Source organism: Danio rerio, chromosome 2, assembly GCF_049306965.1.
Source record: "Danio rerio strain Tuebingen ecotype United States chromosome 2, GRCz12tu, whole genome shotgun sequence".
Lineage (NCBI taxonomy): Eukaryota > Metazoa > Chordata > Actinopteri > Cypriniformes > Danionidae > Danio > Danio rerio.
The window spans coordinates 29,911,890-29,930,632 of NC_133177.1; the positions used below are offsets into that span (position 1 = coordinate 29,911,890).

An 18,743-nucleotide genomic window follows, 5' to 3' on the forward strand; every position below is an offset into this window, starting at 1 on the left:
TCAAGCTATTATTTGCTGTTCCTAAATCTTGGATAGGAGACAAGACTTTTGCCAGGTAGTTTATAAATCCAAGATACATAATCATCTGCTGCTGCTGTGAAAATGAAAAAAGGCATCACCCTTAAACCCATTTACATCAGTTTTTATGCACATCGCATCATATTCACACACGTTTGCTAAATTACCTGAGACCAAATTTGTAATGGTCTCTATGCAACATTTTTATAAAAAGACCCCTGGCAACTGGCCTACCATATACCCTGTCCTCAAGCCAACACTTGATGCTCATGCTTATGTTATGCTTTTGGTTTTTGTTAAGTGATACTTATCTTTTTTTGATGTTAATGTAATGTACGTATCAAGTATCCACAGAGAATAATGCTTTATCTCCAAATCAAAGACCAATTTTTATCTCCAAATCAAAATTTTATTTTGTTTTTCTCCTCTTATGTAGTCTTGCCTCTCCATTTAAGCCCCACATCCATATAAAACCCCCTCCTGTGTTTCCAAGCCTCAGTTCCTTTAAATTTGCCTAATGTAAATAATTCTTTGAAATATGATAAGCCTTTCCCACTGAAGTGAAGGAAGAAAAGTGAATAAAAAGACAAAACTGTGTAAAATACACACGCAAATAAAACAGTGTTCCGAAGACAGGCATTTTTGGGCTTGTTGCTGTAAAAAGATCCAATGGTCCCCCACAGTGCTCTTGTTGGTCTCAGACCATATTTCCCAACATTCCATAAAAGTTTATGGAATCTTGGTTTTTATGCACGATGGCCCAATATGTGAGGTCGGCTCTTTTTAAACGGTTTAAGCTGCAGTCAGCAGGAACGCTAAAGTCCTGTTTTACGGTCCCTGTCAACACGGTCGTGATCACATTCAATTAAGTTTGAGAGCGAACCCAAACCACAGCAATACAAATAGCCTGAGTGGAATAAAGCGTTCAAGACATTTACAGGGACATGAAAATGGATTTGACAGTCACTGCAGTACTTGTTTAAAAAGACAACTTTTTGGAGTATTAAATGGCAAAAAAATAAGACATGTCACTGTAGTGATTTACAACACTGTAACAATAATTTACCACAAAATCACCACAGAAAATATAGATTATAAGACCTGTGAAAAAGCTGCTAGACTGCGATAGATGAAGCTGGATCAGTTACGTACAAGGCACAAAATATTTTAGTCAGATAAACTTATCACCCAATAAAAGTCTCTAAAATTGTGTTGCTAAGAAAATAGTTTTCTTTAAGAGATAAGGTGTAGTACTCTGTGTTCTGTGTATGAGGAAAATACAAAACCTCTGTTAAATGACAGGTTATTATACCAATGCAGTGCTCATGAATACGAGCTCTATGGACACTGATTTCGTTTTGTTTTACGAACTAACAAAAGTATATTTTCATTGCTTGATACGATTGAACCACCCAAGGCATTTAGTCTTAGATTTTACCTATAATATCTTAAAAAAGATGAACAAAGGTCTTAGGGGTTTGAAATGACATGAGGTTGAGTAATTCATAAAGAAATTTTAATTTTTGGGTGAACTAACCCTTTAATTAATTCCCTGGTAATCATTGTGTTGCAAGCATCTCTTCAGCCAAAAATTTTTTAGAAACTCTGTATCATCTTGATACGGGAAAAAGACATGCTTTTCTTTTCTTTTGTAGACATTGTTTTGACTCACTTTACTGTCAAAATTAAGAATCATTTTATAATTCATTTTTTTGTTACATAACTAAAACCAACAGTGTAACAATCAATCTGTTTGTCCATTTTATATCATGACGTGTCAGTTTAAAGCTCAGTAGATATCCAATAAATAAAATCCTGTAATAAATAAATGTACAGTGAAAGAAAAATCCAAGAGGGAAAACTTAATTGCAAAAAAATGGCAATTGCATCTACATTTAGTTCTGCATAAACTGCAACCCAAACAAAGGTGGAAAAGAAACCAAATCCATTCACAAACTCAGCGATATTAGGACTTTTAAAGTAAAAGTTTACAGATTATAACCAGGAATAACACGTATCTTCACGTGGAAACCTTAGTTTTTCACTTTTCTCAAACATCTTGTCAAATATACGTTAAAGTGCACTGTTCTTCACTGACCACCTCACTTTAATATTGTATAATACAGATTTTTAAGTTATCCTAAACTTTTATTTGAAGTAACAGCTAAAGATCAACACAAAAACATGAACAAGGAGGAAGTTAACGTTATAACTAAAGAAATTCAAAGTGTAGGTTAACACCAATGAACGAACATGAATGTTAAAAAAATGACTTGGGGTGCTTTCACACCTGTGAATCGATTCAGTTGTTCCGAAACAGAGATTACAATTGTTACATTGTTGCTCTTTGCTCTTGGAGCGGTTCGCTTTCACACTGCAAAGTTTCTAATCGGACCAAAAGAGCTAAAACAAGTCACGTGCGAGTAAACTCTCCTTACATTGGTCAGAGTGTCAGGGTTTATTTTGCAGCTTCCAGCTCAGCTGTCAGGAGAGGTGGTGGTTAGGTGGTGATTGACAGGGTGCGCGCGACGTGTCTGAGGAGAGACACGGTGGGGAGGGGTGAGAAGGGTGCGCGACGATGCCTATTTGAGGACTGGGAGAGAGACGCGAGATTACCGGGAGATCATCACTCGTTTGCGGGCATCCGGAGACTCGCGAAACTTCCCGCCCTACTCATAATTCTCTCTTCATATAGCCGTAAGCTTATTACATATCCATAAAACACTGTGGTATAACCGCGCTCGGATCGGATCGCTTTCTCACTACAATCGAACCGCTCCAGGGTTCGTTTCAATCGAGCCGAGACCACCTCATTCAAGCGATCTCGGAGCGATTACTTTGGCGCGGAACAGAGCGCGATTGCCCTGTTCACATATGCCAATCGAACCGCGCTAACTGGGCAAACGAGATACGTTCCGAAACAAAAGTGTAGGTGTGAAAGCACCCTTGGACTAAAAAATATCACACTGCTAACGTTAGCGATATCTCTGTCCGAAAGCACAGCCACATTTAATCACAATGTTGGATCAAACATAATTTATCAAAATAAATGATAAAAATTAAACAATAAAACGAACACTATTTTTGTACGGTATGATACGAAGGAAAAAAGTCGTAAGTTCACGTTAGCATCTGCAGCAAACAGTTTAGTTTAGGCTATGCTATATACATTTTTGACGAAATAGCATTAAAATGTTTTATCTAACATTCATACAACAAATATGATGGCTAATTATGGATGTCTGATAATGAGGGATCACAACAAATAAATTACAACTTCAGAGATATAATAATCCTGCAACTTAAGGTTAACTTATACTGTAACGTTAGTAAACTGTCATTATAAACTCACCCGTTGTTTGGAGCACCGTTAGTCCACTGATGGGACTTGGAAACAACACTGGAGTAACTCATCCATCCTTCAGTCCTCCTCAGCGTACTGAAGACCAAACCAATAATCCAACAGCTGCTTCATCTCTTCCTCTTAAAAACCGACACAGTAAAACATAACCGCCTTCTCTTGTAAACCGGTAACGTCAATGTACTAACGTTAGTAGAAAACAGTGACACGCGCTCGTCATCCGTCGAATGATATTAGCGTACTCGACACATAAAGTGTAACGTCACGCATTAAATGAGCCATGAAGACTACTGTCGACTTTATGCACAACACTTTACGAACTGCAGGACGAAGCTACAAGTCTCTAAAATACTTCATGCTTTCCCAATAAGATAAAAAAATAAGTACATTCAATTTATAATAAACGTTCAAACATCTCTTTAGTGCAGAGCCATGTGAGAAAGCAAACAGCGCCATCTGTCGGAAATAATAGGTATTGTACACTTCGCACCTCATTTTTTGCAAACGTTTGCTTAACATTTACACAAGTTTATTAAAAGTGTGTTCAGGTATCTGATCATTTAAAATTTAATATTGACAAAATAACCAAATTGATACTCATGGCAAAAAAAAAATCCAAACACATTCATATTTGCATTTTGCAGCCAGATTAAATCAAAATGAACAGTCCAACCAGAACTAATACAAACATCACTTATACAAAACAACGACGAACAAATAATAATGGAAGATGAAAACTGCAAAAAGGCAAGTGTTCTCCCTTGTTTTTTTTTTTTTAAGAGATTATAAAATTTAAATATGCTGAAAAAGGTGACACTATTTTCATATCATCTCACTCCCCATCATGCTTTTGAAGCCCACCAGACTTACAGACAAACAAAAATCCCCAAACTGTGGAATTGTGTACAAAAGATGTAAAAGTTAAAGAATGTGAATGGACGAGAATGTGAAGTTCAACACGTTTGTAAGGCTTTAAGTGATGTACAGTGCCGAAATTCCATTAATCAATCCTTTGAGTAAAGCATATTGTCTTTTGCATCCTCACACACACGTCTGAAATAAAGATGCTGTCTGCTCTATTCCTTGAATTCCAAGAACTGCTGAAGCCGTTTTCTATGTTCAGTTGAAATATTCACAGCACTGTAAACAAAAAATAAACAGCAAGATTGAGCATAAACATCCGCTGTTGAGTTGTGAAATGGGATGTTCAGGACTTTATTTAAATATATTTTAAAAAATTCCTAAATGTTTTTACTACAAAAGACAGACTTACTTCAAGTGTTCCCCAAAAGTGGTAGTAATCTTGTAGATGGCTGTCTTCAGTGCAGCTCTCAAAGCAAACCTTAGAGTTTTGTAAGTGGAGTCACCCATACTGCAGACGGTCCTCGCTGGTTTGCTGGAGGCATGAGGCAGCTTAAAATGTCTGTCAACAGCCTACGATTAACAACACAGAATAAACAAACTCAATCAGTGTGTCCCCATTTAAACTCAGTCTGTTGTAACACCTTAAATAAATAAGTTTCAACTAATTTTTGGAGAATTATAAAAAACAAAAAGTCCATACATATTGATATTATTAATTAAATAAAATGAAAAATAAATTGACTAAATAAATATTGTTGATGGAAAATTAATATAAAAAAACTGGATTACAGTGTTTTAATACTTACAAATTAAACTGCAAAATGATTTAAGGAAAATAAATCAAATGAATAAACACTGTATAAGACTTTTATCAATGTCAGCATGGTGGTCTTATGTACAACAATTACCATATTTGGGAGTTTGTAGCAGCTTAAAGATTGTAGCCACCAGCTTTAACATTCTATAAATTACCCCTATTTTACCTCAAGCAAGACTACCAAGCTGCTGAGAATGCTGGGTAATGTTGTTTGCACCACTCCAAACTGATCCTCTGAGAAAGAGGCTGCCACCAGATGAGATAGTCCTATACAAAGAAAACATATAACAAATAAATAAAAACAATATTAAATATTAAAGATAAGAATGCAAGATGGCATCTGATAAATTGTATCACTACTTTCTAACCTTGAAGAGCCCAGATATGAGCCTGGCTGTCAGCAAACAGAGCTTGGCTTGAGGCTTCTGGAAGCTGCTCAATAGAAACGATTGATTATGAAAAGCAGCTTGATTGAGACATTTTATAAACTTCAGGGATCTAAAATAAATATTCAAATAAATGTGCGCAGACTCTAAACACCTAACTTGATAGACAGACAGACAGACAGACAGATAAAGTATTTCTGGAATATAAATCCCTATTCAGACAAAAATAATTTATTATGGGGTAAAATCTACACTGTTCCTCAGTGATGAAATGATTCATGATGATTTAATAGGTTTAAAATCTTTGGTATTAACACGGCTAATAGAAACGATCATATACAGGGCTAAGTTTTGGGAGTGAAGTCTGCATATAAATGCAATAATTATTAAAAATCATAATAGACAAAACCAAAAATATTGTATCAAAGTAAACAGATTTGGATTAATGCTAGAGCACCCTCAATTTCAGATTACCCAGTGAGAGTGATCCATGTGCGCTGTCCTTCATTATACTTCTCTTTACACACACCCTAATAATAAACAATCACGGTCTAAACAGGGGTCCATTCTTCGTACGTGAATTACTCAATTAGCTGGATTTAGTTATTGACGATTTGACATGATTCAGGGACGTTTTGATCTTAAAAACTCATCCGAGAGTTGTTGTCATAGCAACAGTTCCAGTAGCTTAAACCTGGGAGCAGGTTTATTTCATATAAACAGGATCAGATCGGCTCATTTCAAATAAGATGATACTGAAAGGATGTACCAAATGCTGATATTTTCTTACAGTAGTAACCTATTAATTATACACACTTGGGAAAATAGTAAAATAGTTTTTAAAAAAAAAAGTTATAAACAGACATTTATCATTTATAATAAATAGTCATTATTTAATAATTAATAATATTTATGTCTATATATATATATATATATATATATATATATATATATATATATATATATATATATATATATATATATATATATATATATATATATATATATATATATATATCTTATGCAATCTGCACTAAAAAAAAAAGATACAAAATGGGTGGTTCTCCCCAAGCGGTTCAAACTGGACATTTATTAATATGGACTTTTTGTAGATTCAAATGCATCCTATTTTAAAGTACCCACCAAGTTTTACAATTTGTGTATGACAATAAACAAGCACAATATTCAACTGTTTTTTGTTTGTTTTTTAAAGGAATAGTAATTTATGCAGTCATGCACATGTTTTGGTAGCTAATATGACAGTGACTTTATGCTTTGCAGAAACTGCAGACACCTTTAACAATAGTAAAAAGGCTTTTTTGACAAAAAATTTATTTAAATTTGTTGATTAAGAAACTTAAAATCGGCCTAGGCTGCTATAATAAAGAAAACCCGCTCTAAAACTAAATAAAATTGCTAAATATCAAAACAAATGTGTAAAGTTATTGCAAATCATATTTAACAAATCATTTACTATGAATTTTATGTATTATATAAATGAATATTATTCAGATGATGTCATTAAGCTGCATTGCTGATAATGATTTCGAGAATAGATCTTTGCTTCACAACACACGCAGCGATCTCAGATCAGTTCATCCTAACATTTTAATCTGATTCACATATTAGAAGAACCAAATTAGCTAGAGACAAGTTAGCAAGATTTATCTTAGAATCATTTAAGCGAGGTACGAAGAACAGACCCCAGGACTCTGACAGGTCATGTGACTTATACTTTAAAGCCACTTTTAATAATAATAATGAAATTAATAAGCTTTTGCTTTATCTCGCTTCATTTCAAACCAGTTAAATTCATTTGTTACTTAAAGTGTATATGATAAGCAAACATTGTTGTTTTAGATAAAATGTACTTTTGAAGAATTGTTTTAAGTGTATAATATTCTGTTGAAAATAAATAAATCAAAACAAACGTACACAAAACAAAACAAAAATACCCATTTATAATGCATTTAAAACCTGCTGATATATTTCGAGTATATTAAGGTAGAAAAACAACTATTTTGCAATTTACCGTAAACACAGTTTTGATGCAATGTGATTTATTTTCCAGAAACTCGGTACAGAGACACACTAAAAGGTTCAAAATGAAGACCTTCACCTGACAGCTCAGGGACAGAAGATGTTATAGAACTACAACCCACAATAAATTAGGGATGCACCGAAAAAAAAACAACAGAAAACAAAAACATGCATGTCTATTTTTTCTTTAAAATGATTAAATAAGATTAACTATACTTGCCAAGTTAAATAATTACTTGAGAATTGTGTACTTGAGATTTTTTTTACATTTAATTCTGTTAAAAAAATAATTAGGGGCACATGTGTTGCGATATGAATGTCACTATATGAATCTGTGAGATTAATTAGCAATTTATAATGATAAGCTTAATTATGAATACAAGACCATAAACTAACATGTAAAAAGAAATAGCAAATTTATAGTTTAACTGTTTTATATTAATTTATAGATTAATATTCATCATTAAGCCTGTTAATATAAATTGCTAAACAATGTCACAAATTTTCTTTGTATTAAAATTACATAATGAAATGCAATATTAGAATTGTTACATATGCATTTTCTGTTTTTGACCAAGTCCATATTGAGCTTTTTGGATTTGGTCCAGAATTTACAATTCAGTGCATCCCTAATACAGACCCAGTTTATCCACAGTTTTTATATATCATAACACACCAACAAAAATGGACAAAGGCGGATTTTTTTTTATTAAGCAAGTAAAAAGTAATTTTGTAAAGCAATTTATAAAACGTCATTCTTTTATTAACTTAATACTGTGTGTAAACGGAGTCGTAATTACGTAACACTACCATCTAAACACAACTAGCAGTGCAGGAGAGATTAGTGGTTGTTGGTGCTAATTTAATCATGCAGACACATGCATTAATGATTTGCGTAACTAAAAATCTGTCATTGAAGCAACATGTGGCCGCAGAACAGATCCTTCGTTCAGATAATGCATGCTTAACCTTACCTTGTTAAATAAATACACTATCAGCCCCCGCTTTGCCAAAAAGCTTTTAACCTGAGCAGAACAATGGAGAGTATGACAGGAACATGAGTTAACAGGTGTCTTCAAGTCATGTAATGCTATCACACTGAAATGTGAACTGTCTTTCTTCCCCAGCAACCGAACTGGACACTCAAAAACCTTGTCTGTTTCGGTTCCTATGGATACACATGCTTGGAAACCAAGAAAAGCCTATAAAATAATAAAGGCTTCATGTTTAGATGGAGATTTTACCTGCTCTTTCCTGTTCTGCAGCCACTGGGCCAGAAAGCTGGGCTTCTGATTGGCTGCTGGAGGACTGGGAGAAATGGCAGGAGAAGCAGGAGGACTGCCATTGCTTTGGGATTCTGAATAACATTAAAAAACATGCTAGATTACACTATGGCACAAGGGAGAGGTATTGCTTAAAGGCGTGTACATTTGTTTGGGCTTCTGACAGTAATTTGAGTAAAAACATTACTTTACAGCATAATACTAATAAATATTGCATTTGATTATGATAAATAGTAATTAGCAATAATTGATAAAAAAAAAATGCATAAAACATTTTCATGCTTGATTGTAGTTCCATATAAATACAACTACAATTTTTCAAACATTAAATGTTACTAGAATGTCAAAAATGCAGGGTTCCACATAATTCACTCATGTTATCCCAAAACAAATTGATTAAGTCAACTTAAATTTAGGTGGACGGAACATAAAATAATTAAGTTGTTTAAAAAAAAAATCCAAGAATAGTGCTGTTTTACTTCATTTTAAAGTAGTTTGAACAAGCAGCAAACTAATTTGTGTTTACTTCACTTATACTATTTTTTTTTTACAAAACAGCTCATCAACAAATCAAAGGGTGCATTAAGAATTACTTTCTATTTGTAATTTATATTTTTATATATTATTATAACAAAAATTACATAATTATTTCACAGATTTTAATACTCAATTAACCCACAATTATAATACTTAATTAACATGCATTATTTTATAGTACTTCCCATACAAAGAAATGCATTTCAGTAAGATTCACAGACAAAAAATGAACAATGCACGTCTAACAACATCAACATCAACTCATCCTATTATTCCTTTACCTATGAATAATTGTGATTGTGACAAATTAAAATATCTTTTCAAGCACAACTTAGTGAAATTGATGCTTTTTTCATTGATTTCAAAACAAAAACTAGCACATATTACTTTTTCTTTCTTTCTTATATATTGTCATCTTTTTGTTTCGCAAATGAGGAAGGCTTGCTTCAGTTCGGCTTGGGTTGCATTTCCACCGCAGTCTGGATATCCTCTACCATAATGCTGCCATTTCTGGTTTCTTTTCTTATGTTATAAAAGTGTTTTAGTTATGCGAACCTACAATAAAGCAGTGGCTACTGCTGACCATTTAAATAAAGTGGGTTTAGAGTATCATGTCGTAAAAATCCAGTGATGCTGGTAGTGATGAAACTACCAGACCCATCAGTGATTTATTTATTTTTTATTTACTGCCACATCATGGCAATATGGATATACATAAAAATATCAAATGATAAAAACAATTTGTAAATTACAAAAATTTGTATTACAATAAAAAGTTACTTGGACAAATATGTAGGATAAAAATGAATAGAATTTACAGAAAAATAAATTCAAAGTTATAAGATTTTTCAGCTCATTTTTTAATAAATAATTAAAGATTCTTCCTGATGGTAATTTTTAAAAACTGTTCATCAAAGTACTCTCCTTACAAATATTTTGTCTTATGGTATCCAAAAAAATATGTTTCATGGGAAGAGCAGCTTGACAGTAATTACATTTAGGTGGTGCTTGGGTTGTTATTCAGTAATTACAAATGAGTCAACCTAGAATTGCCAATTCAACATCTAGTATAGACTGTTCATGCCTGGTCTCAAATTTACAATTTGCAAAGTGTCTTTCACTTATTTTCAGGCAAATTTTATGTAATCTGACCAATCAGTGATGAGCAGTGTGTATACATGATATTTTGGTAATTTTATGGCTCATCTGGAAACCCACTCATGGTGGTGGCAGTAAAAAAAAAAAAAGTTTCACACATGTTTGTAGTATTAGGTATTAGGTAAAGAGTGTAGTGGAATAGCATCCTAATGTGTGCCTTTCCAAAGCAAGCTACACCATACCATGTGCTGGAATAGTGCCTTAAACTTTTACAGAAAGCATCTGGCTCACCTGTAGAGGCGCTCCATAGTTTGGGGCCTCTTCTCATGATGTGTGGACTTTGCACAGTCCCAAACCAAGGAGACTGAGGATCCTGTTGGCCAACCAGACGTCGAATAGCAGGGGAGCAGAAAGGGCTGTCAACATCCGGAGTGAAAGGAGCAGTCAGTGAGCTGTGCATGCCCCCAACTGAAGACTTAAACACTGAACCAGGGGTCCTTAGAGGAACCGTGGGTCGAGGAGTCTCAGGAACATCCTCCATTCCTGACAACACTACAGAAGAAAGAGCGAATAAATAAATCAAATCAGCCTTTAGTTGGTCACTGAGGGAGGTACAGGATAATGAGCAGATTGTGAGAGGTTATATAAGATTTCTTGCCTGAGCTGCTGGAAGAGGCTGATCTGGTGTCACTGCTGGCAGACTGAGACTTGACTCTGCCATTAGAGGCCACTGCATCCTGATGAGCCACCAGTCTCTGGGTCAAATCTCTCAGTAAACACAGACATTCCCCACTGATGGCGTTCCAGTTATGAGGGTGACCACCTTCACAGATAGGTTGCATTGGTTTACCAGTGACATAAAAGGAATTTACAGTTTAGACTTTTGTTTTTAGAAAGGTTTTAGTTTGCACCTGGCTGACTCAGACTGAAAACCTCCTGTCTTCGTGAGGGAGAATGCTGTGACAATAAAGCCAGGTCTTGCAGAGCCAAAAACTGAAACAAAAAGACATAAACAAGAATATAAATCATCTGTCAATAAGCCTTAGTTATTAACAAACACATTTACAAGACATTACCATTTCAGAAAATAAATTATGTCTGTAAATCATATCATAAGTTAAAACTGCATTTTTGAATGAACTGATAACTACATGACACCGAATATTTACAAATCTTTACAAATTATTTGAAAAATGTATTACAGTGATTTCAAATAAAATTGTATAGATTTATTATACTAAACATTGTGTTTTTAATACAATATTAAATGTTATCACTTAATTTATTATACTGAATATAACAAAATATATTTCCCAGAGATGGGTTGCGGCTGTAAGGGCGTCCACTGCGTAAAAAACTTGCTGAATAAGTTGGCGGTTCATTCCACTGTGGCGACCCCGGATTAATAAAGGGAAAAAGCCGACAAGAAAATGAATGAATGAATAACAAAATGTATAAATCCAACTAAAACAGTTGTCATAGCAAACAACAATAATTATAAACTTCAAGGCTGTATAAACTTTTAAAGGGGTTACAAACTAGTAGCAACATATGGAAAAAGCAGTACATAAATAATACTGTCTTTTTCATTTAGGCCACTTTTCCACTGCATGATAAGATATGGTTTGGCATGACACAGCTTGGCTTACTTTATATTTCCACTGCTGTTTTGTACTGCTGTTTTGTTTGTAGGTGGTCATTAAAGCTATAGCTGCACCACCTTTACTGTTATGACTGCCTATGACTTTCATTCCATACATTTCCATTCAGCTCTGATTGGTTCCAATGCTTGACTCCCATAAAATAATGTCTGAACGTCTTTTCCTGACCACGATGCTGCCATATCAGGTGTCTTTTTTTGTAGTGGTATAAAAACGATTTAGTCATACAAATCAACAATACAGCAGTGGCTGATCGGTCTACTTAAATATAGAAGTTTTAGTGTTTCATGTCGCAAATCTAATGATGTATGAAGCAACGATACACTCAGACCAATGATCAGCTGTGTGCATTCTTGGCATGGGCTAGTTTCTGACGATATGATAAACTTGGATCAAAATATCTAAATATATAATACAACTAAAATAAGTTCTTTTTAAATGTCTTGGTAAAAAAAAATACTTCTCCCCATTGAACATGATAGTTTATTTTAGGAAACATTTATAATATTTTAAAACAGCAAACAAGTGAGGCTAAATAATAAAAAAAAATCATTGACCTCTGCTATCTTCATTAGTTTCAAAGTCACAGATTTCTTTACAAAACATTAAAAATACTACATATACATGAGGAACGGTATAGCAGAAAATTTTACCCGTTTTAAAACCTTGACTTTTTCAAACCATGGTAAACCTTGAAACCGGTTTTCATATCATGCCTAATGTATTCATCATGGAAAACTTATACCCAACAGAACTGTGCTGTACCATGCAGAGAAAAAGTGCATTTAGCAGGAATGCAACAGTGTACACTCTAGAAGCAAGTTTTTTTTTTTGCATTATATAGAATGCAATGGAAACTAAACTGCAGCATCAGTACTGTAAATAAATTGTTTTTTAAAAAAAAAAACTAACCTTCATGACTAGAGTGCTCTTTTCACCTACAACTTTAGGCAGGCACCGTTCTGCATCCTCAGAAAACGTGGATTGCACTGGAAAACTGTAGGCCTGAAAATTTACAAGTAAAAAATAAGCAAAATTTTCAAAATGAACTTGAGTAAGGTAAAATGCTCTGAAAAGTACAAAATTTAACCTCCACACATTCCCATACCTCTGTGGCATAAATCCTGAAGATAAGCACGATGAGGTACCAGGTGAAGTACAGGAATGTGCCACTGATAGACAGGTGGTAGAGGAGGGAGAAGTCTAGAAGTCCAGTCAGTGAATCCAGCGGTTGGAGAGAACTGTAAAATAGCAACAAAAAAAAAAAAACAAAAAAAAAAAAAAAAAACGGTTATATGAAAGTATGTTCATCTCCATTTGTTTATTAATATAGCAAATATCCCAGTTATTATTACTATTAATAATATATTGAGGCTCTACATCTGACCTGTCTATTGGTAGATTAAGTGTGCTGGAGATCCAGGTCCTGGGAACATACCCTAAGAAAGTTAAAGCGACATTAAAGAAAATCAACCATAGAGATTAATTTACTTCAAATGGGGAAGAACTTTTTATGTAACTTACCGAAAAAGAAATAAAGAGCAGCAAAATTCCTGGTTGAATATAAAGACTGAATAACACTGCACTTCAGCAGCATTGGCAGACAGCCCTTGAACTGCGGGTATTTGTATTGCTTCACAAACAATGTGAGATGGAGGAAGAAGATTTACATTGTTAACTCATTAACGGAAGAATAAATGTAGATCTTTATATTTTAGTACTACTAAAAGACTAAATCAAATATTAGATATAATATCTAATAGAATGAATTATATCTATAATAGAATTGTCAAACACACTATACAGTATAACTAGTAGATGATTAATACATTGCAAGCACAGAAAGCATTTAAATTTGAACAATTGTTTAAACTAGAGCTGGGCCGATAAACAATATTATATCGAATCGTAATAAAATTTATGTCACTAATGTAAGCTCTGGACTTTGATCCAAGAGTCAATCACACAGCAGAATTGTGCAACAATGGAAATCTAAAAGTGTGTTAATATTAGAGATTTTTCGCCAAAAAATTTTTCGCCACTGAAAATTTAGACCGAAAATGTTACGCAGGGACCCTGTCGTTTTTGTGACTTCAGTCATTGTTGGGGTGCCCTTTTAAATGTGGAAGCATAAACAACTTATATAAAATCATATATCGTTATCGTTTAATATAGAAAATAATTATCGAGATTTAATTTTTGCCATATCGCCCAGCCTTAGTTTAAACTACAATATTTTAAGTGATAATGTTTAAAATTGCAAATACTGGCATTTGCTATAGGTTTTGCTGCTTAGTCAATAAATAATTCCGTTTTTTATACAAACTATTGGTACAAATTTGTACGTAAATAGTCATTGCTTACCCACTTTTAACAAAATAGTATGATAACATGCATTTTAAACATCAAAAATATATCATAATTTTAATAAATATATATTAGCCAACCACCAATTATGACAAATGAGCAGTCAAATACTTACTTGTATGGGTTGAAAGGAAACATAGTACATGTTTTTAACCACTCCCAAAAAACTATGGCTGTATCCCATGAAAGCCCCAGCCAGAAGAAGAAACAGATGATACTCGTTCAGACAGGTCAGCACGTCACCGCTACAGAAAATAAACAGCATTCATTATTAACTTTGTTATAAAAAAAGTCACAATGTGCAACAAATTAAAAAACCAAACTGCAGACAGAGAACCCATTTCATTTGCATTGTAGAAGTGCACTTGGCCTATTTAAGACTGACCTCCTGGCAATTTTGAGATAGGATTACAGACTCAATTAAAACAATTTAAGATAACTACAGGCATTTCAATCTCTTCGGTTTGCCGACAAATTATTTAACGAACGCAATTATTGAAAGACAATCTACTAGACATGTTGTATGTGGGACAAGTAGAATCAGGTCAAAACCCACCTCTCGTTTTGCATGCAGGGAGTTCCAAGAGTGCTGTAACGTCCGCTGATGATGACAGAAGCACACCACATTACCAGCATGCCCATGGAGGAGTAAACCAAAGAATGGACACATTGAAGTGGGTGAAGCACCGTTCCCAGAAGAGCCACACGCGAGCATGGAATTGAGGGAACCACTTGAGGGAGAAGAGAAAAAAGTTAATTAAATGATTAGTATTAAAATACAATACTTGTTGAAAATCCAAAAGTGAAGACAAATCAAGTTTGTTTACTCACGTGTGTAAAACTCCAGGTTGAAAAAGCCAGTGATCAGAACCACGGCACACAGCACCATCAGGGAAAAGATGGTGCTGGAGGCCGTAAGCAGATTTGTGCAATCTGAAAACAAGTTTTGAGATGCTGAATAGAGTCATTCAGAGCTTAACTAAATACAGCCTACAGATCCATATGCATGTGAATTTCTTTAATTATCGGCCTAATAATAAAACTTTCCTGAAAATATGCCCATCACAAAAATCAATATATCAATTAGTCGCACAACACATGGACAGGACCTTAATAATTTTCAGTGATGCAATACACATTGCCCATACTAGCAACATTTTAGCTCATTGCACAGCCTCTGTCATCTCATGTGATCTCTATTAAAGGTCTCAGCGTCAGTATGGTTAAAAAAAACTATAGTATTTACTATAGAATTATTTACTACAAATAATATAATATATTTGTGTGCCTAATAGCTGAAAATAGATCTGGTAGAGGATGTGGCCTGTTCGGTGTCCTGTGCCTCTGTAAGTCTAAATTGACTGTTAAACAGGGTACTTGGTACCTTGCACTTTTTGTTGAATGTTTTATTTGTTTAGGAAATAGAAGTTTTCAAATTCTCATTCCAATGCCTAATTATTAAAGTTTCTATAATTGTAATAATTATTCTTAAGAATTAAATATTATCTGTTCTTTGTAAGAGTGTACTTCCATTATGATGCTATTATTCGCTTGTTAAGTTGTGACGTACAGGTGACGAAAGGAATACTGTTTCCAGGTCCAAGCCGAGGCTCAGTTGAATAGAGAAAATACTTGATTATGGTCAATTTTTAGTCATATCAAACAATAAAGTGTATTTTATATAAACTCATGGTGTACACAACAGTATCTGGACTTGCTGCATCACAAATACCAAAATTTTAATACTTTATAAAATAAAAAAAATGTTTGCTTTGTAAACGTTTATTATGACCATTTGATGAATCTCCCTATACAGTTTGATATAGCAGTTGGACCAGGAAGCTGCTTCGCGTGACATCAAACTTAACAAGCGGATGTTCATACTTGCATTATATAATGAGTGGCATCAATTGATTTTAAAAGAACAATAATATTGTTTATCACAATAAATTTGACATCGTGACAGGCCTATCTGAAAACCTGTTACACATAATCTGTCACAATTTTTACAAATCTTTTAGATAATGAAATTTTTTGCATAATAACGTCCAAATTATGGTGTAACTTTAAATGTTTAAGAGAACCATAAAATACATTATCATTTCACTTGATTATTAAAACAATTAGGAAATAAAATTGTATACTTTATCCAAATTGTCCGGAAATAATAAATACATTTCATTGATATAAATTACAAGAAGGTTATAAAACAATTTAATGTTTGCTACTGTGAATATATATTTTTTAAACTCACTGAGCTTTAAACTTGTTTAAAGTCACTTGATATTCTCCTATATTAGTATATCAAATGTTTATTTCATACACACAGCGCTTTTGAAATGATGCCATAGAGAAGTATATTGGGTTCCTCCAAGAATCTTTCAGTAATCAGTTTTTAGTTTATAGGATGAAAAACAAAACCTTTTAATGGTTCTTTCGATATTGCAAGTTCTTCATTGAACCATCAATGCCATTACACAACCGTTATTTTCGAGAGTGCATGTCAGAGCACAACGCATTTTGTGTAACGTGCTTTGCGGTCAGATCTTCTGCTTTTATAAATAATGAATTCACATATCAAATCCCAGTATCAGTGACCACATGTAATCATGCGTTTTGTTAGACACTCTTGATCTTTTCCTCACCTGAAATCCATTGTATGGGGTGAAACAGACTGAATCTACTCAAGAGCACAAAGACTGCAGTTGTGATGGGCAGGAGAAGAACTGACCATGCAATACTCGCCACCGCTCTCCAGATCACAACCTGAAAATAAATAAATAAATAAAATAAGATGAGACTTTGTTCTGGTAACGTACATTAGTGTTTTGATAAAGCTTTGTTTGTCAGCTGCTTTCAAACACAATTTGCGTCTGTTGTTATGGCTTTAAAAATGTAACTAGTTTTCAACAAATTACTAATATTCAATACACTATCAATTTACCAGAAACAAACTATAAGGTACTATAACAGTACACGGTGATGTGATGGTGCCCAAAAGTCTGCGACTAAACTTGTAAAGTTCCTAACGCTAGTTGGCTACCGTTCAGTTCTTTCAATACGGTTTATACTTAGCCAGTTCTTACCTTTCTTATAAACCAGCAATTCTGTTTCATGGAAAACATTTTGACATGCTCGTTTCAATTCTGTATCACCAGAGTAAAATCCATAATCAACATGGCAAAAGTGAGAGCAGTGCCCGCGCCACACATTCGAAGGACCTCATAAGGACCATGGCGAGGGCGTCCGACTAATTGCCTGAGTAAAACCACACAAGTATAATCCGTACAGAGATTGAATTGTCATGTGCTCACCCTAAATAACCATTCTTTCAGAACGTTGAAAATATTGTAAAAAATACAAAGAAAAATTTTAACTTGCGTGTTTTGTTCATAAAATGGAAGTCAATACTAATATTAACCAAAACAACGTTTGTGTTCTGAATAATAATAAAATAAATCACACAAGTTTAAAAGACAAAATGAATAACCGTTTCTGAATCTACAAATTTGTATGAATTATGTCTTTGAAGCAGTGGTTCTCAACTTTTTTTTTCACTTCAAGGGGCCTTATTGTTTACAAAAATATTTGCCCTTTACTCAATCCGATAACAAATTTTGAGCTTCGCACAAGTAGAGATACACATTTAGCATCCAATTAACCAAATAAAATGACGTTGTGTGTCTATTTTAATGCTTTGTATTTTAAATAATTTTAAAGGGACAGCTCATCCCATAATGAAAATTTACTCATGATCAAGCAGTTAAACGTGTTTAACTCTCATTTTGTTGAACCAATAAGATAGGATTTTGTAGTAAACAACGAATCGTTGGAAAGCAGTCGATGCTGCTTTCCAACATTCTTCAGAATATCTTTTGTTTTCAACAGAAGAAAGAAGCTTAAGCAGGTTTAAAATGAAGACTGAGCAAATGAAGACGGAGTTTCCATTCTATTTGTTAATTATCCCTTTAAGTCATCTTAACACCCCTTGGATGTTTATTGAGAACCACTGCTTTGGAAAAGATCCACATAGAAAAACACAATTTTGGTGTCATTTTTCTTGAACTGGCTAATACCATTAAGCAGTTTACATTAAGAAAAATACATTTAAAAACTGTTTGCATTATACAGGTAAATGTTGTAATTAAAAAGAGAAGAGCTAGAAAAAAATGGCATTTGCCCTTAATGTTTATCAGTAATTCAATGTACACACTGTTTACATCATGCAGTTTTAAAAAACTGTCATAGGAAGCAAATAACGGAGTCAGTAAAAGTCTTAACATAACTGAGTCTGTTTTTGTCATTTAAACA

General features: G+C 33.8%; 2 protein-coding genes across 4 annotated transcripts in view; both read right to left on the bottom strand.

Moving 5' to 3' along the window:
- Window positions 1–3,816, bottom strand: part of glis1a (GLIS family zinc finger 1a) — a 48,176-nt gene extending 44,360 nt beyond the window's left edge. For both annotated transcript variants that reach the window (XM_073926158.1, XM_073926168.1), the window contains exon 1: window positions 3,371–3,816. The gene's annotated coding sequence lies outside the window, so the exon portion shown is untranslated. The remainder of the gene's footprint in view (window positions 1–3,370) is intronic.
- On the bottom strand, window positions 3,661–17,629 carry ndc1 (NDC1 transmembrane nucleoporin). 2 transcript variants are annotated; one of them, NM_199943.1, is given in 18 exon segments: window positions 3,895–4,519; window positions 4,653–4,813; window positions 5,227–5,327; window positions 5,429–5,492; window positions 8,461–8,511; window positions 8,731–8,843; window positions 10,696–10,956; window positions 11,063–11,227; window positions 11,316–11,397; window positions 12,978–13,070; window positions 13,174–13,306; window positions 13,453–13,504; window positions 13,590–13,698; window positions 14,548–14,677; window positions 14,989–15,163; window positions 15,264–15,365; window positions 17,078–17,198; window positions 17,519–17,629. In NM_199943.1, coding segments are annotated over 18 exon segments (2,016 nt in total). In that variant the 5' UTR covers window positions 17,558–17,629; the 3' UTR covers window positions 3,895–4,455.
- Window positions 17,630–18,743: the final 1,114 nt, after the last annotated feature.

What these genes read in the sequence shown, in the direction of transcription:
- ndc1 (XM_009298544.5), bottom strand. Translation starts at nt 17,557, where the DNA reads ATGTTTTCCATGAAACAGAATTGCTGGTTTATAAGAAAG. An exon ending in CAACCTGGAGTTTTACACAC is followed by an intron (nt 15,164 to 15,263) that starts GTGAGTAAACAA and finishes TTCTCCCTCAAG; the next exon opens with TGGTTCCCTCAATTCCATGC. An exon ending in AGCCTCTTCCAGCAGCTCAG is followed by an intron (nt 10,957 to 11,062) that starts GCAAGAAATCTT and finishes TTTCTTCTGTAG; the next exon opens with TGTTGTCAGGAATGGAGGAT.